The sequence below is a fragment of the Prinia subflava genome, chromosome 23 (genome assembly GCF_021018805.1).
Source record: "Prinia subflava isolate CZ2003 ecotype Zambia chromosome 23, Cam_Psub_1.2, whole genome shotgun sequence".
Lineage (NCBI taxonomy): Eukaryota > Metazoa > Chordata > Aves > Passeriformes > Cisticolidae > Prinia > Prinia subflava.
Window position 1 is genome coordinate 3,734,844 of NC_086269.1, and position 24,367 is coordinate 3,759,210.

General features: G+C 51.0%; 1 protein-coding gene across 8 annotated transcripts in view; it reads left to right on the plus strand.

Moving 5' to 3' along the window:
- ANKS1A (ankyrin repeat and sterile alpha motif domain containing 1A) overlaps window positions 1–24,367 on the plus strand; it is a 78,899-nt gene that overhangs the window by 26,082 nt on the left and 28,450 nt on the right. For 7 of the 8 annotated variants that reach the window (XM_063418519.1, XM_063418520.1, XM_063418513.1 and 4 more), the window contains 7 exons: window positions 289–364; window positions 647–748; window positions 1,961–2,056; window positions 2,138–2,337; window positions 3,814–3,906; window positions 7,866–7,983; window positions 14,132–14,697. In XM_063418519.1, coding sequence (XP_063274589.1) covers window positions 289–364; window positions 647–748; window positions 1,961–2,056; window positions 2,138–2,337; window positions 3,814–3,906; window positions 7,866–7,983; window positions 14,132–14,697 — 1,251 coding nt within the window. The remainder of the gene's footprint in view (window positions 1–288; window positions 365–646; window positions 749–1,960; window positions 2,057–2,137; window positions 2,338–3,813; window positions 3,907–7,865; window positions 7,984–14,131; window positions 14,698–24,367) is intronic. The other variant, XM_063418517.1, reaches the window with a different exon arrangement.

A 24,367-nucleotide genomic window follows, 5' to 3' on the forward strand; every position in this document is an offset into this window, starting at 1 on the left:
TTCACAGCAATGGCTTGTACGTGGATCTTGTTTTCCCTTGTCAGGACGTGACTTCTTGCCAAGCTGTGGAAGGCCCTTTGTTGGTCTCTCTGATGGAACCATCCCCATTTTCCATCCCACATCCTCAGCGTTGTAATAACGTTGACAGTCCGTCCTCAGCCATAGGTAGTGCTGCCCACACCTCGTGTACAACGCCGTGTATTTATTGCTGCTGTAACCCTCTAAGCTGTGCCTCCCTCACCATTCCCTGCTGTCTGGCTTCATGCTATGTTTCCATTTAATTTGCAGACTGAGAAAGGCAGTGCTTTGCACGAAGCTGCTTTGTTTGGCAAGACAGATGTGGTACAAATATTGCTGGCTGCAGGTGAGAGAATGTTCCCCCTTTGAAGCACTAATGTGGTGATCCCTTCACCCAGAGCTTGAGGAAATCCCTTTCTAGGGCAGCAGGTTTGTCCATCCAGCTGTCAGAGCTCCTCAGAGCAGGATACAGGAGAGGTTGGCTCTTGGATTTGGCTTTAGATTTGTCTCTAGAGTGCCTTTTAGCTCCCCCCAGTGAGGATCACAAATGTGACTTGATGAAATACATGAACCTGCACATAGTTAGACAATATTCTTGCTTTTGCCCTCTGTCCCCCTGTGGCCACAGGTATTGATGTGAACATAAAGGATAACAGAGGCCTGACTGCTCTGGACATTGTGAGGGAGCTTCCTTCCCAGAAAAGCCAGCACATAGCAGCTCTCATTGAAGGTGGGTAATGCAGCTCTGCCTCTGGGGAGGAGGGGAAAGCTTGGGGTGCTGATTGTGCCAGGGCAGGTACAGGATGTGTTTTTGTAGATCTGGAAAGTGCTAAAAGCAGAGCAGCTTCACACTGTGTTGGAAGAACTGGTGCTGAAACACTGGGGTGAGCTTCAGACCAAATGTTTGGAGGAGGACTTGGGGGGATTTAGGAGGATTAGCCCTTTGCTGAGGGAGTGTGGCATGACTTTTACAGTTTAAATGGGCTTAATTGAGCTTTGTTTAGCTCACTTTAGAAGTTAATTAAAATTAAGGATAGCCTGAATCTGCTTGCAGAATGCAAAGTAACAGCTTTAGAAATGGTTCTGGTGTAACTCCCCTTTACGTGTCTGTGTAGACAAATTGTCGTCCACAAATCTCACATCCTGCTCCTCCCCTCCTTGTGAGGCTTGGGCATGGAATTTGCAGATGAGATTTACAGAAAAGGCCTTGATTACTTGTGTTTTATAAAGGAGCTTGGTCCATTGTGTCTGTCCAAATCCGGGAATGAAATGTGACATCTTGGCTAAATTCATACCTTGTAATTACGCTGTCTGCATTTCCTCTCAGCTGTGGGGAGGATCAGAAGCATTTGGAGCTGGGGTGTGTTATTCATGCTGAGCATTTGGGAGCTTTGCAGGTTCAAAGCACTTCTCAGACTTTTAACTAAGCTATGCCTGTGAGGCTGGAATGTTTGAGCTTTATTCAGCAACTGAAGACAAAGATGGGCTTTAAAACTGGAGGTGTTGCAGATAAAGGCTTTTCCTTTTCCTCAGGAGGGAGCTGCTGTTGGATGTTACATCAGCTTAGTGTTTCTGGCTTTGGCTGTGGTTGGGGGCTGCAGCTGGAATTGCTTTCTCTTGTTATGACTCTGTTCAGTGATGGAGTTTGTGAATGCAACACGAATTTACTCCGACACAGTGTCCGTGCAGCAGCTTTGCAGCTTTCTGATTAAAGACTCTGAAAGTTCAAAGGACCATCCCTACCCTTGTGCCTGTGATTAAAGAGGCCGCCTGCTTCTATTTTGGGATCTAAGATACAAGTTTTAATAATGTTATTTTTTTTTTCGGACACTTAATAAGCTGACAGTTGGCCTTCCACCCACGAGGGAGGAGGCGCCATTGGCTGGAGGGGACAGAAAGCCAGATTGACGTGAGCTGACCCTGTCCCCCAACCCCCTTGCAGATTACACCGTCGGGAAGAAAAGTGCCAAAGCTGTGGAGAAATCTGCTCCAGCCCCGCTCGCTCCAGCCACCGATCCCTCGGGCCGGACATCTCAGGGTGGGCATCACCAGCATTCCTCCCCCTGCCAGCACCGAGGGCAGGAGATCTGGTGACAATCCCATCTCTCTTCCCCTGCAGGTGACGTGGACAAAGCTGTCACAGAGCTGATCCTCGATTTCGATGTGAACCCCGAGGAGGAGAGCCCCTATGAGGCTTTGTACAACGCCACGTCCTGCCACTCCCTGGACAGCCTGGCCAGCGGGAGATCGTCCGACCGCGAGTCCGGGAGCAGGGGAGAGGCCGAGCCCAGCGGCCTCAAAGCAGCCGGGGTCAGGCCTGTACGTAGCTCACCCCTGCTTCCCCTAGAGACACAGGGGGCTGGCCTGCAGGGTCAGGCTTTGCAGCAGGCTGCCCATGCATGAGGAAATCTTTAAATCCTTCCCTGATGTTGATGAGAGCAGGCAGGTGCCTCCGCTTCCCTGCCCTGTCCACAGGGATTGTGTAAAAGCAGCAGCTTCTTCATTTCACCTTGTGTTGTATCCTCCTGTTTCCTGGCAGTGCACTGGTGCCAGTTAATCTTGGTCTGTCAGGAGATTACATTTTGCAGAAGGGCTGACTTCTTGTCCTGAAAAAAGTTCTGGAAACTCGTGTGGAGCATCTTCTCATGTCTCACTGCTTTACCAAAGCTGAGGCTCTCAGGAAATTATCTGTAATAACCTGTTGGAGACTAGCTGGCAGTAGAAGAGGTTTTTTGTGTGTATTACTTGCAGAGCTCTGTAGAGGGTACTCCAGGCTTTACAAGACAGTGCAGAGCTCCTGGAACTGTCCCCAGAGAAGTCTTCCTCACCTTCTGTCAGCTGCATCTGCTGCCCTGGTAGCGATCAGCAGGAAGGCTGCTGTGGGGCAGATGGGACACGGGCCCTGCAGTGCTGGGTCAGCTTCAGGCTCTGTGTTCTGGTTGGTTTTCCAAAGCCTGCTCTGTTGGAGGCGTTTTTGGACAAAAGGCAGAGCAGCAGTGAACAATTAAACTGCTGGGGGCACAGTAACCATGGTTCCCTCTGTGCAAAGAGGTGCAGCCTTTGGCTTGTGCTGAGACCAAGCAGAACAGAAATGAGACAAAAGCTTTGGATGATGGACATTTTGGCCAGATCTCTCAGGTGGGCAGTACCAGGCAGTCCTGTCACTGATCACATCTTGTCATTGTCCTGTGCTGATGGTGTCTGGTGTAAAATGAGCCCAGCTCTGTCACAAGTAAGGAAAGGTGAGAGCTGAACTGCAGAGAAAAGAGCAGGAGGAGGGACATGCTCCAGTAGTTGGCTGGAGTTTGAGCAGTGCAGCTCTGCTGCTCCCTTTGCCATTAGATGGAGCTGTGGCTGGGCAGGAGGTGTCCCTGGGATGTGCTCGGCCTCGGGACCAGGCAGCAGCTCCAGCTGCCCAGTTGCAATCCCAGGATATCAGAGGAGAGCAGTGCAGCATAGATTCTTGATACCTAGAGTTTTCCACTATAAAAGGTGCCTCTGGCATCAGTTTCACTTAGCCACAAGCCCTTTCTTCTGATCAGCTCATTGTTCCCTCTCCTGTGTAATGCTGTGGAGATGATGGTTTGGGTCTGAGTGAGACTGGTGTGAACAGATCAGTGTCCTGAGGAAGAGGAGGAGCAAAGGCAGCAGCCATTGCCCAACTCTGTGCCTTTAGAGCTGAACTTCTCCTCCCCCAGATTAATTTGAAGAGGCCCTTGCTGCATCCACAGCAGTGGGGACATGGGGCTGGCAGGGGCAGAAGGGCTGAGCTGACAGTGTCTGTCTCACCTGCAGAGAGAACGCCCTCCCCCGCCGGCCAAGCCCCCGCCTGATGAAGATGAGGAGCAGAATGTGGAGAAGAAGACAGGACACAGTGCTCCCTGTGAGGTACACAGGGCTGGCTCTGGGGTGTTTCGTGGGAGAGTGGTTTAAACATCAGTTTTAATAGTTTGGGAGGAGCCAAGGATGCTGTTACCTCCTGTGCTTGCTGGGCTGTGAATGTGAAGTATTCCCTCACTCAGCATTGCTGCCGTCCCTTACCATGGGAACTTCCTTTGTCCGGTTCTTCCAGGGCACCTCACAGTTGACCTCCAGCCTTACTTTCCTATTCTTGGCTGAGAATTCCCTTAGGAGGAGATTTTTGTGACCCACATTGCGATGTGGACCATTGCCCACTAGTAATGATCCCACCGCAGGCATCTTCAGTTGGACTGAAACACAGAGGGGCCGTGAGTTCTGCTTCCTCCGAGCTCCCAGCTGGGGAGGAGCTGCATGGGCTTGTGGGTCCCACTCACATGAGCAGGGATCAGGGGCTTGAATTCAGCTGAGAGTCTGGCCCAGCATGTGTTAAAGCTGCCTTCTGCAGGGGTCAGTGCATGTGAGCTGCTTTCTGATGGAACTCAAGCTCTCCCCGTTCATATTGTTGCTGCTGGGGCTTCCTGTTGCTCAACTTATTCACCTGCCTGTGAACCTCAGATGTAAGGACTCTCCTGGAGACACGGCTGTGGGAAACCACGAATGTGCCTTGGCAACTTCTGCTGACACCCAGGAAAACCTTCAAAGCAAATCCAAATCCTGTGGATTTCTGTGCTCTCCCAAAGGCAGTGGGTTGTGTGTGAAGCTCGTGGAGCGTGTGCCACCTCTGCTGTCAGAGCAGGCTCTGGTTCTGCAGGTGCTTTCTCTGAATGTGCTGATCTGCTGGAGTTCTGCAAGGCATAAATGAGATTTTCTGGAGACACGGGTGAACATGGCCTGCTGTAGTAGAACGGACTGCAGGGAGGGAGTAAACTCCTGTGCATGAACAGGGAAACTGGGATGTGACATTGTGGACAGATCCCTGCACTGCTGTTCCAATGCAGGGGGTGTAACCAGTCCTGTGCCTGGCTCTGGCAGAGGAGAGCTGGGCAGCAGGTCATGCAGTAATTGGGAAGCAGAACTTGTTTATGACAATAAACACGAGGGAGGGAAACGTGCTCTGACCGTTCCTGCTGAGCTTTCTTGCCACATTTAATTACCAAACACCTGCTGTGTTGTCCTGCCTTTAATGGCTTTGGAAGCACAATCCATTAAAGGGAATCTTGCTGGCAAATGGCAGAGTGACTTGCCGGGGAGACCTTGATTTGTGACCAGCTTCAGTGACAAAACTTACAGGCAGCGTGTGGCTGCCTGGAAATGAACTTTTGGACATGCTGATGAGGAGTTTGGGACTGATCCTTTTACTTTGCTTGTTCCTCCTCGCCTTCTCTGCTTTTTTGACTCTTGCCCATCTTTTATCACCTCAGAGCATGCTCTCCTTGGGCTGGGCAGGTGTGCACATGCTCTGGGAATGCTGTAAACATTCTGCAGCATCCCAATCTGCCCCCCTCCAGCCCTGCTCTCCCATTGGAGCCAGGACACTTAGTCATTCAGTATTCCGGGGTTGGGCCAAACTCTAGTTTTCCAAAGTAATCTTTTTATTCCTTGCCAAGCTGGGGCTATCAGTCAAAACAGATGAGCATAAACAAGAAAATTCACTTTCATCACGGAAAGGCGTTGGTACAAACAGGCAAAGGAGCTGATTGTTTGGAGGTGCTTGAGTGGTGCCTTTCACTATCTGCAGAAACCTTCTGGGTTTGGAGCTGAGTAAGAGTCTGCACTGTCAAATTAAACTTCAGTTCCAGTTGTTTACTGCTTGTCTCCAGAAGGGAAGTGCAGATCAAGGACAAGGCGCCACGTTGGCTCCAGGAGTTTGGTCTACAGCTCTGGGGAGGGAGAAGAGAGGAAGAGATGAGTTACCCTTCAAAAAGTCTTTCAAAGTCCTCTCCTGTGGATTAAGTACACCTTAAAGAGCATCCTCATTATTCACAGCATCTTATTTTTGGGCTTTGGTAGCGATGAACATTTATACATGCAAACAACATGGCTGAAGAGCTAAAAGCTGAATTGGAAGAAAGCTTTACTTGGTGGTGTTGCTCCTGGTCACAAAGCCCTCAGAGCAAGCAGAGTTCTCCAGCAATAATCTTTGTTTTGAGTGAATTTGAACCTGTATCACTATTTAGAGCTTGGAAGGATGAGAGATGGAGAAAACCAAGTGTCACCAGGCCTGTGCAAGCTCACAGAGTAGAAGCTGGGAACTGTGTGCTGCTGGAGAGCTCCTGCCTTTGGTGCATTTAAAGAGGACAGCACAGGAATCATCATCCACAGGAGTGTCAGGAGAGTACCAGAGCCTCCCTGAAGGTCCAGGCTGCTGCTGTGCTAACAGGCTGCTGCTGGGCAGGATTTTTCCAAGATCACTGGCAAGAACCTCTTACCTGCTGTTCTGGTCTGATGGGTTTGTGCCACCATCTGGTCAGAATTTTTCCCTAATTTGCTCATTATGAGCTCCTTCACCTGGAAAGGAGCAGGTTTGCCTGGCAGCTCCTGCTCAAAGCAGGTAGAATAAATAAATATTTCCCATGCTGGACATGGCCCGTTTCCTCCCATTGGGAAAGTCACTTTAAAAGCCAGCTGGGTTCGTGCAGAACAGCACATGGATGTCAGAATCCTGTCTGTGCTGCTGACTCTTGGGTGCTTTTCCAAGCCTCCTTTAAGCTTCCAGAGCTCCTGGCTGGGCTGCAGTCAGGTAGGCAGCAGTTTGCCCTTGGAGCAGCTCTGGTGCTTTCACTTTGGGAAGAAGCAGGAGGTGGTCTGAGCTCTGCTGGCGAGGCAGTGGCAGGTCCAGGGGTCTGAGCAGTGGGAGCCCTCCCTGGGGTGATGTTTTGTTCAGAGCTGTTGTTCCTGTCCTGGCAGCAGGTAGGGATTGTTTGATTTCTGGCTTGGGTTTGTCCCACTCTTGTTGGATGTAGTCACACATGGGGTCACAGAGTGGTTTGGGCCAGAAGGGACCTTAAAGTCCAGTCCCAAGCCCTTGTCATGGGCTGGGACACCTTCCACTCAACCAAGATTGCTCCAAGCTCCATCCAACCTGGCCTTGAACGCTTCCAGGGCATTCACAATTTTCCCTCACTTCGTGCCCTTCCCCAGCTCTCTTGGAGCCTCTTAAGGTGCATTCCTGGGTCACACTGAGCTCCTGGGACAGGCTTGCATCAGTCTGCCAGGATCTGGCCAGGAGATGGTGCTGAAAGGCAGCCGAGTGTGCCCTGGTGGCCACTTCAGCCCTGGGATGGCACAGAGGGATCCAGTGCCTGCCATCCTTGGCATTGATGCAGCCCAACATGTGCGAGTCTGCAGCAAGACTCCGGATCCTGCACCACAACCTCATCCCTGTCCAGAACAGCTCAGGGAGAGTCTGCCAGGGTTACAAACCAGCTCTAAGTGGAGGCTTTGCGGGATTTAAATGAGCACAATCGCTGCTGCACATCCTGAAGTTAAACTGAGTTCATACAGTGCTGCCTGAGGACTCTTTAGTTCTGAATATGCCATACACCCTGAGGTCAGGAATGCAGATCTGAGAGGGTGGCAAGGATTTGGGCATTTGTTCTTTTTCAGTCCTGTCCTAATAGGGCCGGCAGCTAAAAAGTGAATGACGATGCAAATTCCAATGGCAACAGCGAGTCTGAGATGGGATGAACAGGAACAACGGTCTCAGCTCTTTTCCCCCTCCAGACTGTCTGCAGCCCTTGCACAGTTTGGTCAGTGCTGGAAAGCTGTCAGCAGCCTGAAATACTAAAAATTAACAGGGCTTGGGTGGGGTTTTTTTGAGGGGGTTAAAAACCCCAAAGGAGATTATCACATTTTGACTCACGCTCCACAGTGAAGGTGTTGCCTCTGTCTAATTCTTTGCTTAACCCATGGCATAGAGGCTGTGAGGTTTATGCTGGGACAAAGCCTTGCTTTGCAGAGCACCACATTGTGCTGTTCTTCATTAGGCCTCTGCTGCCCGGGGGAAGAGCAGGGGAAGTGGAGCTGAGGAAGAGGAACACCCCTACGAGCTGCTGCTTACAGCAGAAACTAAAAAGCCGGTTGCAGTGGACAGGAAAACAAAAGGTGAGTGACCATCCAAAAAGCAGAGCTGTTTGCTTGCATACGTTTCAGGAAAACATGGGGGGCAGAGGGCAAGTGGAACAATGAAAAGTCCCTGCTGGGTGGGGGCTGGAGGGTGATTGTTGTGTTTCCTGGTAATCTCTCTGTGAAGGAGAGCTCTGAGCGTTCCTGTACACAGTGTACGCGCAGGAAGGGCAGCTCCACTGTGGGACGGTTCAGAGATTGCAAGGATCTGCTCTGTGACCTCAGAAATGCCCAAATCTCATGCCTGGCCAAGCAAAGGCAGAGGGTGAGAGGCTGGAGGCTGTGCCTCTGCCAGGGAAGATGAGCAAAATGAGTGTTCCAGTGAGCCGTGTTCTCCATCCAGCTGGCGCTGCAGGTTTCTGTTATCCTGCTGTAAAATCAACATCCTGCTCTGTGTTAGAGCTAATTTGGGATGGAAACTAACAGAGGAGGAAAACACAAATGTGTAGGGCAAGAACTAAAACTGTCTGAGACCATGGGGGTACACAGATTGATATTGAGGCAGTTTCTCATCCCCCAGAAGGACCTTCCAGCTTTACAAAGCATCTGGGAACACCTTGTCTCTTGTGTTTGGCTGTTGTTGACTTTTTGGCCTTCCTTCAACAATAACAACAAAAGATTTGTTTAGAGGGAAAAGATTTCCGCTTTATTCAGAAGTTCTGAGCAGGAATTTGGGTGGATTTAGTTTGGATTCTCACACTGGAACCCCTCTCCCTCTGAGGATGGACAGGGCTAAAGAGGACTTGAGGTGATGCCTCATTGACTTCTCTGTCAGATCTGCAGCTTTTTTCCTGTCCTTGCAGCATGTTAGCTGTCATTGCTCGGGTCCTGCTGCTCTCCTGGCTGCTCCAGGGTGGCACAAGAGGTCATTGTGTTCCCACCAGCACTTGCCAAAGCTCCTCACTGCCAGAGGCAAATTTTGGGAGCTTTTCACATTGGTGCTTTGCAATCTGGGCCAGGAGCAGTCCTTGGGCAAGAGACATCGAGCTGGGGCTTTCAGGCTTTCATCAGTGGGCAGCTCTTGCTGGTTATTCAGGCCTGAGCTATTCCAACTGCTCCCCTCCTTCCCCTGGCTGCTGTGTCCAGGCCTGATTGGTAGGAGTGGAGGTGTGTTCTAATTGTGCCAGCTTAAAATAAAACCTCAGAGTAACACAGCTGCCTGTTCTTGATGTGGGTCTCTTCCCCTGAACACCTGAAGACAGGAGAGGTTTCAGGAAGAGCTTTATGGGTCCTTCTATGGATCCAGAGCAGAGTCACATCTTTTAATGTACATTTTGAAAGATCAGAGCTGTGACTTGATGTTTTTCACTCTATGGAAGGTGTTGGTAACAAGCTTGGAGCCTTCCCACTGTTACAGTGGGAGAAGTCCAAGGATGCAGTTGGATTTTTCCTCATCTTCCCTGACTTTCCTATTCTTTAAATGGAGTCAGCACTGTGGCTGATGGTGGGGGGAGAAGATAAGGAGTGGCAGAATTAGACAAGAGCTGAGGGCAAGACCAAAGCCTTACTTGGGGTGTTGGAGAATTTTCCCACCTCTGTGTCAGAAGGATCCTGGAGCATCAAAGGCAGCAGCTCAATCCCAAGACACAGGACAGGCTGAAGCATGGCTTTGAACTGGTTCTTGGCTCTCAATCTGAGGGTCTGGCCTTCTGCATGAGTTCTGGAGCAGCCTTTGGTCAGGAGAGGAGAGCTTGGGTTCTTGTGGCTGTTGAAAGGGCGTTTCAGGGCAGAGGAAAGGCTGAATTTCAGGCACGTGGGTTTAATGGTGCCTTTCATCTGTGATAGCTGCCTTTGTTCCTCTGGCTGCCAGTTGTCCTGTGTCCAGCAAGCAGATGAATGTGGCATTATCTGCTGGCTTTGGTGGCCTTTGTGTGTGTTAGAGCAGCTCGCTGTCACATGCTGGAGCGCTGGGAGAAGTTGGCCTCATGTTTTGGGCAGAGTATCAGGAGTGGTTTAAGCCAAATGCTCTCCCATCCACTTTGGTGTGCAGTCACATGTGTGAAGTCAGGGCACTCAGGCCCTGTAACAGGGTGTGAAAACAGGGCAAAAGAGCAGGAATGTGTGTGGAGTGACCAGGAGGAGGCTTCTCAGCTCCTGCTGCCTCCAGGGAGACCTAATGGAGGCTGAAAAGTCTTGAGTTTGACCTATTTGGATTCTCAGGAGTCACACCCAGGTGTTGTCAGCAGTGACCAGCTGCAGGTAGGACTGACTCGGTGCCTTCTGGTGGTTATTACAAACTGATACTTGTTGAGGTTGTTTGGTCCCCACTCTGCCCTTCCTCCTGTTAGAGATTTTTTTTTGTGGTTAGTGTGACTGTGCTGCTAACCAGCGAGCTGAAACGAGCCAGCAATAAAATCAGAACATGCTGCTGAGAGATTGAAAGAAACTCTTTCCTGAGAGCCAGAATATGGCTGCTGAAACAGGGTGGACATCACTGTGAGGCTTCTGTGGGGACTCTTGGTTATGGCAGGCAGAGGTTTGGGGACAGCTCTTGGTTTGCTGTGAGATGCAGGACAGTACAAACCCACAGCCTGCGTGTCCTCACGTGGTGTTGTCAGGGACAGAGGACAGACCTCTGTCCCATATCCTGGGCCCAAGACTGCGTTTCTGCTGTCATGGTGTTGTTAGAGTCACATTAATGATCTCCCTAAGCAGGGAAGTGTCTCATTGCCCTTTCTGAAGAGGAGAGTACAGAAGAGCACAAATTCAGGTGGATAAACCCTGCCTGGAATGACTGAGCTTGATGAGGCTAACACAGGAGTGCCATCCTCAGCTGGGTTCCACATGAGGCAGCTGGCTGTGGAATGGACCTGTGTTTCAGTTCTGTTGTAGGTGAGGGATATTTTTGCACCCCTCAAGGCCAGCTTCTTCCTCTGGCCTTCTGTTTCACAGCAGGGAGATTTGCCTGCTCCTCACTTGACAAATTCTGGCATGATGTAACATGGGCAGCCTTTTCCACGTGCAAATCAGAGGCTGCTGTATGCCCTCACTAATTTTAAGGTTGGGGAGCTTGAGCAGGCAGCAGCTGCAGGAACAGTTTCATTCTCCTAATCCAGGGTCATGAGACAAATCCTGCTGCTGATATATAGGGAAAAAATCCAGTGGAGGCAGGGTGGTTACAGCTTAGCATGGAGTGTTTAGGGAAGTGCTTCATATCTGGAGTCCTCAGGCTGCTGGCAGGAAGCTCTTATTGGAATCCTCCTTGGGATGCAGACAGTGTGTACCCAGCAAGGGCTCCTGATCCCAGCAAGGGCTCCTGATCCCAGCAAGGGCTCCTGATCCCGGGAAGGGCTCCTAATCCCGGGAAGGGCTCCTGATCCCAGCAAGGGCTCCTGATCCCAGCAAGGGCTCCTGATCCCAGGAAGGGCTCCTGATCCGGGGAAAGGCTCCTGATCCCAGGAAGGGCTCCTGATCCCGGGAAAGGCTCCTGATCCCGGCAAGGGCTCCTGATCCCAGCAAGGGCTCCTGATCCCGGGAAGGGCTCCTGATCCCGGGAAGGGCTCCTGATCTGGGGAAAGGCTCCTGATCCGGGGAAAGGCTCCTGATCCCGGGAAGGGCTCCTGATCCCAGGAAAGGCTCCTGATCCCAGGAAGGGCTCCTGATCCCAGGAAAGGCTCCTGATCCCAGGAAGGGCTCCTGATCCCAGGAAAGGCTCCTGATCCCGGGAAGGGCTCCTGATCCCAGGAAAGGCTCCTGATCCCAGGAAGGGTCGGGAGCAGCCTCTCCTGTGGGTGAGACCTGCATCAGGCTGTGGCTGAAAAAAGAAGGATCTGTCAAATGGTGTGTGCTGGGGTGTGAAATCTGTGAAGGGAGCTGGGCAGAAGTCCCTGTGCTAAGGACCCTTTCTGAGTGTAACTCAGAAAGGTGTAACTGGAGGAGGATGGTTCTTTCAGTTCTCCTAAAGGAGAGGCCTGGAGAGCCCTTCATGTTCTGCTGTGTACACCTCAGTGACAAAAAGACTGAGATGACTTTCTACATTAGTTCTTCTGTCTGCAGCTTTCAGGGCAGGCTCTGAAATGTCTACTTCAAGATGTTTCAGGCTCTGAAATGTCTCCTTCAAGATGTTTCTCTCAACTTCTGAGCAAGTGCTGTTGCACTCACTGCGTCCCTTCCTCCCCTGGCAGCTGCCCTGTGTTTCAGAGTCCCTCTTCAGCTCACACATGAGTGGGTGGCTGGGATTCCTGTCCAACAGGAGCCCTTTTGTGAGGTGCTGGAGCTGGATTTGGAGCACTTTGTTCTGGCTGGACTCAAGTGTTGCAGCACGTGGCACAAACTTTGGCCAGCCGCCTCTCTGCCTTCAGCAGAAATGTCAGTAAAGGTTCAGCTGGGGCATGGAAGAAGTGGTTTACAAGGAAGGGAAGAGGATGGGAAGAAAAACTGCAAAAGTTTTCCTTTCCCCACAGGTTTATATGACTGTCCCATCACTGCTGTCTTGCTCACCTCTCTGTGGCTTTGCATTAGTACCAGTCAGTCCTGTGAATTCAGCACATCTGATCTCCTCTGAGGTTTATCCTCTGAGGTTTATCCTCTGAGGTTTCTCTCCAGCACTGGAGTTTCAGAGCTTTATGCCAAGTAACTGGGTTTAGTCTGGCCTTGTAATGTGGGTGCTGCTGCTGGTCCCTCTCCCAGCACTGGGACCTGCCTCCCCCTGGCAGCTCCAGAGCTGGTGGTTTATGTGCCTGTGCAAGAGAGTCAACAACTACTTCACTGTCCTGGAATCTCTAACTCATAGGATCCAGGATGAGATAATCCCTCGCATCACTTGATCCCAGTGAGGGCTGTGGCTGCTCCTGGCCTCCTGTGCCTGCAAGAGGGACTCACCATGCTCACCAGGCACGGGGTACCTGGGACCCCACACAAAGGGAAATGACTGATTCAGCCCTTTCCTGCCCATTTCTGGTGTGAGGACAGACCACAAAGCCCAACAGGTATTGGTGTTTGAAAATTCCCTGGTCAGGCTTGGTGCTGGAGAGGTGCTGGGAGCTGAGTTGAGCTCTCTGCTGCTGCTAACAGGCTGCTTTTAGTTAGAGTAGAACTCATTATTTTCCTCACGGAAAGGAGGGTTCCTTTGCCTTGGCTTCCCAGAGCTGCTGTCTTCAAAGAGATTTCCTCTTCACATCCAAACATCCTCCCTGCACTTCAGAGCCTCATTATCGGAGCCTTTCACTGCATTGTTCCCTTGCAGCATCAATTTTTAGTCCTCAGACTGAAGAATTTCTTCAGCACTAAATGGAAGCAGTTAAAATTCACAAGCAATGCTGGGAGGATGAAGGAATCCTAGGAAACCAAAGTTAGACTTGTTGGCTTGACAAAGTTTTTTGCTTTTGCAGTTGAAATGCTCGTTCAGCTGTGACGAAGGTGAGTGTGTGTGTGTGTGTTTGTGTGCTCAGCACTTGGGATCAGTCAATTCTTCATGGTTTATGCAGGACCCTGGTACCTGATATTAAGGTTGCTGGGGCAGGAGTAGCTGGGAACCAGTGTCACGTTTCAGGGGCAGCCAGTGCTCCACCAGCTCTGACCACTCTGTGCTCAGCTCATTGCAAAAAGAGACTTTTTGCTCAAGGTTTTTTTTTTTCCTTGCATAAACTGTTTATTTCTCTCCCCTGAGCAGGGAGGAGAGGTTAAACTCGGAAGCCACTAGGGAGGGAAGCAGTGGGTTTTTTTGGGAGCGGATTTTGGAATTGGCAGGTCGATTACAGTCCAGGCGTTTTCCCACCCTGCAGGCCGTGCCAAGAGCCGGGCTCGCGGCTCTAAATAACGCTCTGGCCTTTGTGGAAACGGATCAGATGTTCCAGGAGCCTCCGTCTCTGCTGCTCCCACCTCACTTGCTCTCTCTGCAGGATATAGTTAGCACTTCTCTTGGCCTTATATAGCAAGGCCTGATAGTTAGTGTTAACAGGAATAAAAAACACGGAGAGCTGCCAGATTGCGTAAATCGGGCCAGTGTTTGGAATTTCATAAATGCCACGACTTTGGGTACAAGTTGAGCACGCGGAACAATACGGAACTGTTCTCTCTTTATCTCTCCCTCCCTTGCTTAGGGAGGGCAGGGAGAGAGCTGGGATTTTGCTGCCGCTTCTTCCATGTTTTTAATTTCCCCCTCCTCTCTATTTTCATCCCCTTGAAGACCACAGGAGGAGCAGCGGCGGCCACAGCCAGGACTCTGCTGAGAGCCAGGACATCCAGGTGCCAGAGCAGTTTTCAGGGTTGCTCCACGGCTCCTCTCCGATCTGTGAGATAAGCGAGGACCCTTTCAGGCTCGTTTCCTCCGCGGAGAAGGGGGACACAGAAACCACGAGCCACCCCAGTGCTATGCAGCTGGAGGATGCTGAGCTGTCCTCGTCGGGACCAGCGCGGAGCAGCTCCCCGGACCCCACGCAGGCGGCGGTGTACGCCACGGTGCAGCACGTCAGCCGGGCGGATCCCGCAGCCGGAGTCACGCCCCACGTGCCGCAGCACCCCGGCGGTGCCGAGCCAGAGGGGGACAGAGCTGTGGGCAGAGCCCACGCGGGCAGCAAGCCCAAAGCCGAGCTCAAACTCAGCCGCAGCTTGTCCAAGTCGGACTCGGACCTGCTGACCTGCTCCCCGACGGAGGACGATGCCATGGGGAGCCGCAGCGAATCGCTCTCCAACTGCAGCGCCGGCAAGAAGCGCCTGGAGAAGTCCCCGTCCTTCGCTTCCGAGTGGGACGAGGTAAGGCTGAGCTTGCTAAAGAGACTCTGTGCCAGCAGCCCCCCTCTGCCATGCTGCCCTCAGGGGTCCCGGGTGGGTTCTGTTGCCTCCTCTAACTCTCACAAGGCATTACCAGGCACATGCTCACCTGGGAGTCTGCAAGGTGTTAATACCAGAAGATAAAGTTCATTGGAGTGAGGGAGTAGCAGAATTGCAAGCAGTTTCAAAGTTTTTTGCTCAAACACAGGGCTTGGTTACTTTTAGGCAAGCCAGATGTTTTCACATCCCCAAAATGAGAAAAACTTGATAACAACGCCCCTCACCAACCTTGATCCTGATTTCCTCCTTCCAGTTCTTCCCTGCTGACTATCCCAATGCTTTGGAAGTGTTGTTTTACTGGGTCCCTGCTGCTGGGAAGTGTGAGCAGTGCCCAGGGGTTCATGGGGATGGAAGGAAGACAGTAATTAGGCTGGTTTGTGTATTTGATAGCTCCTGCTCTCCTCCTCACATGCTTATTTCAGCGGCTGCTTAGCAGTCACTTTATTATCAAATCGGACGCCCACGGGCAGTTAAATATTTCATGCTCAGAAAGTTGGCCCTGGAGAGCCACTGGGGCAAGATTAAGTGTCCCTCTGAAATTCAGCACCGCAGCATTACTGAAACATTCTTTGGGGATGATTCTGTGCTGGGAGAGCCGGGGCTGCAGAAGAGATAAGCTGGGATGAACCCGCTCTTTGTACTCTGAAAGGAGCTAAAGCCCCTGGCGTGGTGCTGGGGGTGTGGAGCCGCGTGTGCCGGGCGTGGAAACCCGGGGGAGGGTTGTGCCCCTGCACTGGCTGTGCTCAGCTGCCTCTCCAACCCTGACTCAGAGAGAAAATTATCATCTGGGGAAGAGGGAGGTATTTAGAGATGCTAAGAGCAACGTGAGAATCCATCCCTCAGTCCGTTCTCTGCCTCCCCCTCACTCCCTGCCGGGTCTCAGGGTTGCCAAATAGATATTTTCCTCTGCAGCTGCTTGGGCTGGAGAGGCTTTGCTGTTAATTGCCCAGGTCAGTTGTAGAATGGCTTAGGGAAAGGCTCTGCAGCAGAAGGTTCTTTGGAAGGGCTGGATAATTCCCTGTGCTTTTATCTGAGCTGTTTGCAGCAGACACTGAAAGGGCAGAAGCCTTTGGCACGACTGCACTGGTAGCAGAGGTCAAGTGCTGGGCTGCTTGCACTGCCTGTGCTTCCTCTGCTCAGATGAACCCTCAGAGCTGCTTCCTCCTGCCTGTAAACAAATCCCTCATTTCCCCTGGGGCAGCCGGACAAGCCCCAGGAGAGGAATCTGCTTTTCCTTCCCCTCTTGTTTAGGTGAGGAAATCAGAGAAAGAATGTGAAAAATTCACATCTGTCTGCAATGGGGCAAGTCTCACTTTTTAAAAAGTCTGGCTGGTCATAATGTCAACACTCAAATTTAAACATAAATGTGATTCTGTGGCTGTGTGTTGAATTAGTTCCCTGGATGGGATAATGCAGCTTCTCAGAATTGGATGCAACTTGCAGCCTCTGCATTTACCAGGGCAATATAAACATTGTTGAGCCACCCCTGTTAGCAATGGTTTGACTTTCCCTCTGTGCTGAGGGGAAACAATGGCAGATTTATATTATTCTATCAATTTTAATGACCTTTATGCAGGTGACTAAGGAGGGATGTGATCCATGCCCAGCTCTCTGTGGCTCCCAGCTGTGCCCAGCAGGCTGAGGGCTCTGCCTGCTGGCCTGGCAGCAGCAGCTGTGTCTGTGCAGGGCACAGGGGCTTGGGGAGGGGTCTGGGGTGTCCCTGGACTGATGAGATCCACAGCAGAGCCTGAGCTGACCCTGCTCTGGGCTGCCTGGGGCCAGCAGAAAATCTGCTGCTCGTAAGCAAAGGGTCACGTCCTTGCCCTGGCCGAGCGCTGCCAATGCCCTTTGTTGGAAGTGGAAGGTGATGCTGGCTTTGCCAAAAGGGTGGGATGGGGAAGGAATGATTCACTTGGCCAAGCTCGTCCCTGTTGCCAGTTGCTCCAAGGACCTGGCCCAGAGTGTTGCTGTGTGCTCTGTGCTGTCCAGGAGCCCATCCAGCCCCTGTCCCATCCACTCCTGAGGCCCTGCTCCTTGCTGGGGGTGGGAATGCACACGTGGTGCCCCTGCAGCTGCTGCCAGGTGGGACTTCTGTGTGAGCAAGGCAGAGAAACTCTTCCATCAAACATCCACATATTGCCCAGGGAGGTGAGGACTGAGAATGCTGAGTCCTGCTCAGTGGGAAGCAGGATGGGGGTACAGAGACATGTGAGGGGCTGGAGCTCTCAGTCAGCATAAATATTTGAATGCTTCCAAAGCTGTCTGAGGGCTGAAGTGATGGATTTGGTTTTCATCATTGGCTCATGAATACGGAGCAGACAGGGATGAGGGGGGCAGCAGCAGCTCACAGGGGGTTGGTACAGAGCAAGCTGTATTTGCACTTCTGAGGGAGGGGAGCTCTGACCCCCAGCCCCACTGCCAGTCCCCTTTTCAGGGCAGATTAACCTGCTGCTGCTCTGCCTTCCTGCTCTGTGGAGCAGCTCCAGACCTGCCCCTCAGCCTGGTTCATGCTCCAGGCTGCCAGCAGGGATGTCTGCAGTCAAGGCCTGGGGCTGCTCTTCTGCCTCGCAGGTGCTGGTAAGAAAAACGATCTGTTAAATGATCAGGGCAAAGAACAAGGAAGGCTGCTGGGGATTAGCCTCAGACCTGGCTCCTGACATCCCTTAACATCCCCTGACATCCTGCACTTCCACCTGCCTGCTATCAGGTCATGTTACAATGCTGAGTTTGAATTTTGGAGGTTCCAGTATCCATCTCACAAAATGAGGCTGTAGTTCTGTGTTTTGACTTAAGTCCTCCTAGAAAGAGATAAGTGTCCTTCAAAAAAATTTAGAGAACTGAATAAACATGCACATTACTTTAGGTTTTTTTAGAAAAAAAGGAGGTGCACAGTCCACCACTTTTTTTTCCTCCAAGTGAATTAGTAGAAGAACTAATGAATATTCTGTAGCTAATTATGGCACTGGACATTCATCTCTGATGACTAACTGCAGTGGTGCTCCATGTCTCCTGCAAAAGGAATGCTCTGCATCTGCAGTAACCATGGAGGATGTGGTGTTTCACCAGTTCCTGACTGTTTTGGGGCTGTTGATGCCCCCTAAGGATGGATGCCAGGAGCCTGGAGCTGGGAAGCAACTTGATGGAGATTGTGGCTGCTGTGGGTGGGTGCCTTTAAACCTTGTTGGACTGTTGGGTGCTGCAGTACCCCGTGGAATCAGTGTCTTAATTACAGGCTTACTGTGGAGGATTAACAACATTTGCATTGAAATGTGAAACTTTTCTGGAAAGCTTTTGATGCAAAACCTGCCACTGCCTTAAAACACCCAGGAGTTGAAATTCAGAGCTGCCAGCCAGCACCGTTGAAAGAAAATGCAAATATTGCCCTTGGTACTCAGGAAGAGCTGCTGGTTTTGTGCCTGGTGAAATTGCATGGTGTAAAAGCTCAGGGTCAGCTTCTGCCTCCCAAAATGTTTCTTTTTTCTCGTGGTGTCTTTCCTTCTCTTGGTTCAGGTGTTCAAATCTTGGCTTGGCTGGTGGCACCAGACAGGGTGGCTTGAATTGTCCCCAGGTGTCCCCTGCCCCAAGCTGGCCCTCACCCTCAGCTCCCATTCCAGTTTCCCCTTCCCTGAAAGGCAAAGTTGAAATTTGCTTTTTTCCAGGGCAGCATCAGTAGTGGGGTCAGTATTTCTGGTCTCGATTTCTGCTAAACAAGTATGGCCATCAGGGTCTTAATCAGCTTAATTATTGGGCTCATTATTCTATTGTCTCCAGATCCCAATGTTTCCTCCTGTTTTTCCTGTGCTAAGGTCAGGAATTCTTACATCACCCCTCATGTCCAATCTCTTCTCTTTGCCCCCAGTGGTGAGATTTCCTCCAACCTGCTGAACTTTTTGAAGTGAAACCTTTTGTGTTTCCACCATTTTTAAATCATCTGCAAAGCCCCAGCCTGTTGGAATTGTGAGCCAATGTGGAACTAAGCCAATCCAAGCCGGTGTAAGACAATTTACTGCTTTTACAGGAAAACCTGTGTGCTGAAAGGCAAATGTAAAGAGCAGGCATGCTTTGTTCCAGCAGCAGGGCTTGGACACAACAGGGGTGATATTTGCCAGCACAGCAGCTCCATCCACCTCTGTGTGTGTTTCTGGGAGCTTCTCAAGTGTGTGAACTCAATATTGGTGAATCAGAAGCTTTTGGTTCTGGTGTGGGTGATTCGTGCTCTGACGGATGTTTTGGTTATGTAACCACCTTGTGATCACTGGCGTTTTGGGGACATTTTTGTTTTTCAGGAACAGAAATGTCCGGCCGCCGTGTCCTTACTAAATCCAGTCCTTCATTATGTTCTTTTCCGCTTTACGTCGCATCTTCCAGCACTTCTGAAGCTTTTCTTTGAAAAAACATCTTTAAATCTCTCTCTCCAGCCTGGAGCAGCTTCACTGCTCTGTCCCACAGACCAGAGCCAGCCTTGCTTCAGGGTCTTATGTTGCTCTGGGGTTTGTGTTAGGATGCAGGAATATGGAAAGACTGAATTGATTCAATGCTTTCTAGGGGTTTGCCTTTTTTCTTGTGACTCAGAGCAGCCTTGTCCTGTTGTTTCCCCGTTGTGAGCAGATATGTTGCTGCATTTGGCCATTCTCTTTATCATGTATGTCAGTGTTGGATTTTATTGTTTGTCAAAACAACGTTGATGTTTGGAGGGCTGTGATACTGCACATCCATCACACACTGTTGTGAAATTCAAGTTTATACCATAAGTTCCTTTTGGTACGTGTTTGGATTTGTAACTTTGGGATTTGTACAAAAACACAGGCTGGAGAGTGGCGTGAAGCAACAGGCCCTGGTCCCCATCCAAATGAATTTCTCAGAGACCATATTAAGCCAGAAAATGTGTTTGCCTTTATCACTGGCAAACAGTTGCAGAATGATTTGAAATAAATTCAGCAAGTCTCCGTGCTGTGTGGAAGGCTGCTGGGGGAGAGTGGAGCACGGCAACTCTGGATTGGAGTGCTCAAATGTGCCGTGAACAACTGGCTGGTGCAGTTTAGCTTTGAATTAATAAATGGAGCATTATGTTTTCCAGGCCTCTGGTGTTTGTTATGCTGAGTTCATACAGGCTGGTGTCTTCTGGAGACATGGAATATATTGAGCAGTGAAATATGAGCTGTGTGCTCCACGGGATGGCAATGGGAGAACAGGAGCTGAAGCATCATAAACTGAACCAGAAGTGGTTTATGGGCTGTCACCAACCTAGAAATGAGAGTCATGGCCCAAATCCAAAATTTTCAGGTCTGTACCTGTATTAAGGAGTCATCAGGTATCATCCCAGATCCCACTCTTGCTCCATCCCTTTCACACATGCTGGTTGGATGCTGCAGTCCTGCCATTCTTCTGCTCCAGGATATATCCCAGCAGAGTCTCAGCAGCCTCCCTTCCTCCTTCAGGGGTGCAGGATCAGTCAGCAATGGGAGGTTTGCTGTGGTATTGGTGCAGAATGGAAGTGTCAGTGGTTCTGTTGACCTCACGTGCCCGTGGTTCTCCCCTGGAGTTGAGAGCTGACCTGCTGGGCTGTGATGGGGCTGCTCACATCATCCCTGGGGGGTTTGCTGTGCTCAGGGGCTGCTCACATCATCCCTGGGGGCTTTACTGTGTTCAGGGGCTGCTCACATCATCCCTGGGGGGTTTGCTGTGCTCAGGGGCTGCTCACATCATCACTGGGGGCTTTGCTGTCCACAGGGGCTGCTCACATCATCCCTGGGGGCTTTACTGTGTTCAGGGGCTGCTCACATCATCACTGAGGGTCTGCTGTGTTCAGGGGCTCCTCACATCATCCCTGGGGGCTTTGCTGTCCACAGGAGCTGCTCACATCATCACTGGGGGCTTTACTGTGTTCAGGGGCTGCTCACATCATCACTGGAGGGGTTTGCTGTGTTCAAGGTTTGCTGTGTTCAGGGTTTGCTGTGTTCAGGGGCTGCTCACATCATCACTGAGGGTTTGCTGTGCTCAGGGGCTGCTCACATCATCACTGGGGATGTTTGCTGTGCTCAGGGGCTGCTCACATCATCCCTGGGGGCTTTGCTGTGCTCAAAGGGGTTTGAAACTGTAGAAGCAGCTTGTTTTGGGGGTTGGGTTTTTTTTATAATTTGACACCAAATCTGCCCCATCCCCCAGCTGTTAAAGCTTGGAAATAATAAAGTCTTAACTCCTGACGCTGTCCTGGAATTGCAGAAATTTAAAAGAGTGATAACCTTTCCACCCAACTTTGTAAGTAGCTTTTGAGACTGAAATCTGCTGCTGGAGCTGCTCTTGTCTGCTGAGCCTGAGCCCCGGGCAGGTTTGTACAATAGGTTATGAACCCTCAGTAATAACGATTTATAATGGGAATCCTGCTATATTCTTAATTATGCTCCTGCTGCAGGCTGTCATTATAGTGCACTAATGCCCTCCATATGGCAGATAGTGTGTGCTTGGTTCTGTGTGGTTTTATTTAATTACAGACTTTTATTTGAGTAACTTCACTGCTCAGAGTCTGAGGCCTGTGCAGGTGCACTGCAGGTCCTCTTCCTGGTGCTCAGGAATCACTGGTGATTTTTAAGCTGCCAGTTTGGGAAGGGGCTACACAGGAGGCAGAAGACATCAACCCACACAAGGTAGGGAGGCTCTGGCACAGATTGCCGGAGCCCCATCCCTGGAAGTGTCCAGATCCAGGCTGGACAGAGCTTGGAGCAACCTGGGATAGTGGAAGCAGCCCCTGCCCATGGCAGTGACTGGGACTGGATGAGATTTAAGGTCCCTTCCAACCCAAACTCTTTGAGGATTCTGTGATTTTACTTCTCTCAGAGTGACCTTGCTGTGTCCTTGGCAGTCTCTGATGCTGCGTGCAGAGACTGAGAACGAACTTGTGCATTTGCATTGATGGTGACTAAGGTGAGGTTTTATGAAGCCCCTTTCAGAAAGCTCCAGGAGCATCAAGATGCCCCCAAGACAGGGTGAGTGTCACCCTGACAGAGTGATGGTCAGTGTGGTGCTGTCCAAACGAGGCTCCTCTCCTGTGTGTGGGCAGACAGCCTGTGTTGTGTGAAGCTCTTTATTCTGGGCACTGGGGCTGGTTTAGTGGCCCTCAGTCTCTCTCAATGGATTCAAACTTCAGCAGTGGCTTGGGGAATAAAAGCTGGAGAGATCAGAATGGAGGAGAGATCACCATGGCTTGGCATCCATCAGGGCAGGGTGTGGGACAGGGCTGGCTGTGGGGCAGAGCCTCTGTGGCCCTCGGGGACAGGGGTGTCACTGCCCTGTCTGTGATGGCCTGTCCATCTCTGGATCCCTGCTGCTCCTGCAGGCTGGGATCAGAGAAGTGCAGCCATCCTGCATCCTGCCCCTGTGAGAGGCCATTGGCTGCCCCTGCCATGAGCACTGTGAGGTGAGGAATTGCTGTGCAGGACTCTGGTGTGCAAATGTCTCCTGTCCTGCAGCAGAACAGACCTTGGCATTTCACGAGGCTGGCTTGGCCTCGCTGGCCTTCTGCAAACAGATGCCTCTTCCTCTGTTAGCAGAACTCTGCTGAGGGTGGTTTGTTTTGAGTCAGGTTCTGTTTTGGAGTCCCTGGCCAGTTGCTATGGTCCCATGGCCGCCTGCCTGCCTGGAAGAGCTCACCCCAGCCGGACTCTCAGCCGCACCCAGCTCCTTTTTCGGGGCATTTGTATCTTTTCACCAAATGTAGGCAAATGTGAAAATAGATCCAAGAGTTCCAGTCCTGGTAACTGCTCCACAGCTCCTTCCAGGCACATTCCTGCCATGGGGTTAATGAGGGACACTCCTGTCCTTGCAGCCCTTCCTTCTCCCAGAGTATTTAGCTGTGCAGGAGTTTCTCCTTCCCTGGTGGGGTTTGCCTCACTCACATGGGGACAGCTGCCCCTCTGCATTAAGGATAACAGATATGGTTGTATTAATTTAGAAGGCAGAAGCATTTTGTGGTTTTATTTCCATGGCTGTAAAACAAATAAACCATAAAATCCTCAGCCCAAACCAACCCCACAGCACAACCAGAGGTGGGCACTTGGTGCTTCAGTGGAAAAACACAGGTTAAGCCAAAACAAATCGGAACTGAGTGTTCAGGCTACAACGAAGTCTGATCTGCAGCACTATATTTAAACATGGTATTTTTGTATTTTAATAATTAACCAGTGGGAAAGAACAGCCTAAAAAACTGTAGCGTAGGCTATTTTCAAGGTATCCTCCCTTCAGCCCCATGTGCATGCTGGAGTGCAGCTGAGGAAAGGCTGCAGAGGATGGGGATGCTCTAAAGCACTGGTTCCCTCTCCAAGCTTGTTCTTCCCCTCCTTCTTCTCTTTGCAGCCTCCTAACAGTTAAATCAAGCTGGTCAGCCATAAACCCGTGTTTGAGGTGGTGTGTGAGTCTGTTTGAGGGCCGAGGGCAGGGCAGGATTCCCTCTGCATTAATGGCTGGGATTCTGCATAACTGTGACCAGCACTTGGCAAAGCAGGGCTGGGAAAGGTAATCCTCTGCCACGTGATTGTTTGATTTCCATTCAGTTTTACATAGCACAAGGCAATTCCCTGCTTTTGAGGAAAAGGTCGTGGGTGTTTCAGTGCTTCAGAGGCACCTGCAAGTCCTCAAGGCCGTGTTGGGACTGCAGAGCTGGCAGTGCTGGGGGCTGAGCCTGGACAGCGTCAAGTTTGTCTGAAATTAGGAGAGAGCAGCACGAAGGAAACAAAGGAACTTGGCCTCAGAATTAATTTGCAGTTTGAATGCAGCTAGAGAGTCCCAGACAAGGTACAAGAGCAGCTCCAGCTCAGAGATGTGCCTTGTCCTGAAGCTAATGGACACCAGTCTGCAAAGTTTAATATCCTTAAACTTCTGGAGGTTGATCTGAATTGATCTCAGGACCCAAACTGTGCAGCAATCGCTCAGGGTTGCAGCAGTGTCCCAGAAATCCTCTGCAGCTCAGGCTCAGTGCCTGTCCATGGCAGGGAGCAGAACAGCAGTGCCAGGGCCCTTGGTGTTACCTGGGGATGGGGCTGGTTCTGCACCATCCCTGCACCTCCCTCCAGTCCTGCATGGCCATAACGGTGCTTGAGGGCACTGTGAAATTTGAGGTTTTGCTGGAGAGCATTTGCTGCTTTGGGAGTCAAAGCCATCTGCTTTGGTGGTTCTTGTTGGAATGAACCCAGCAGGCCTCAGGTGTCTCCCAGCAGTTCCAGCAAAGGTCACATTCATGTCCTGGCTCCATCCAGGGGCCAAGGAGCAAAGAATGCCTTAGGACAGGATCCATGTGTGCACTGACTCCAAACCCTTCCTAACTGGAATTCCTTTTTAGATCATACTTCCCTTTTCTGCTGTATGTGTTGGGATTCTGATTGTTTTCCCGGGCTGATCTTCAAATCTCCCAGTAAATGGGCATTAACTCTATTTCAAGCCCAGCAGAGGTGCTCATCCTCATGATTCTCTAGAACCTACATCCTTAACAGCTCTGGTACAGCTCACAGGAGTGCCTGGTCCCTGGTGAGATTTAACACTGCAAGTGCAGTGCCTGCTGCTCCCTGCAGGAGAGACTTCCCAGAGATCTGCCTTGGCAGGA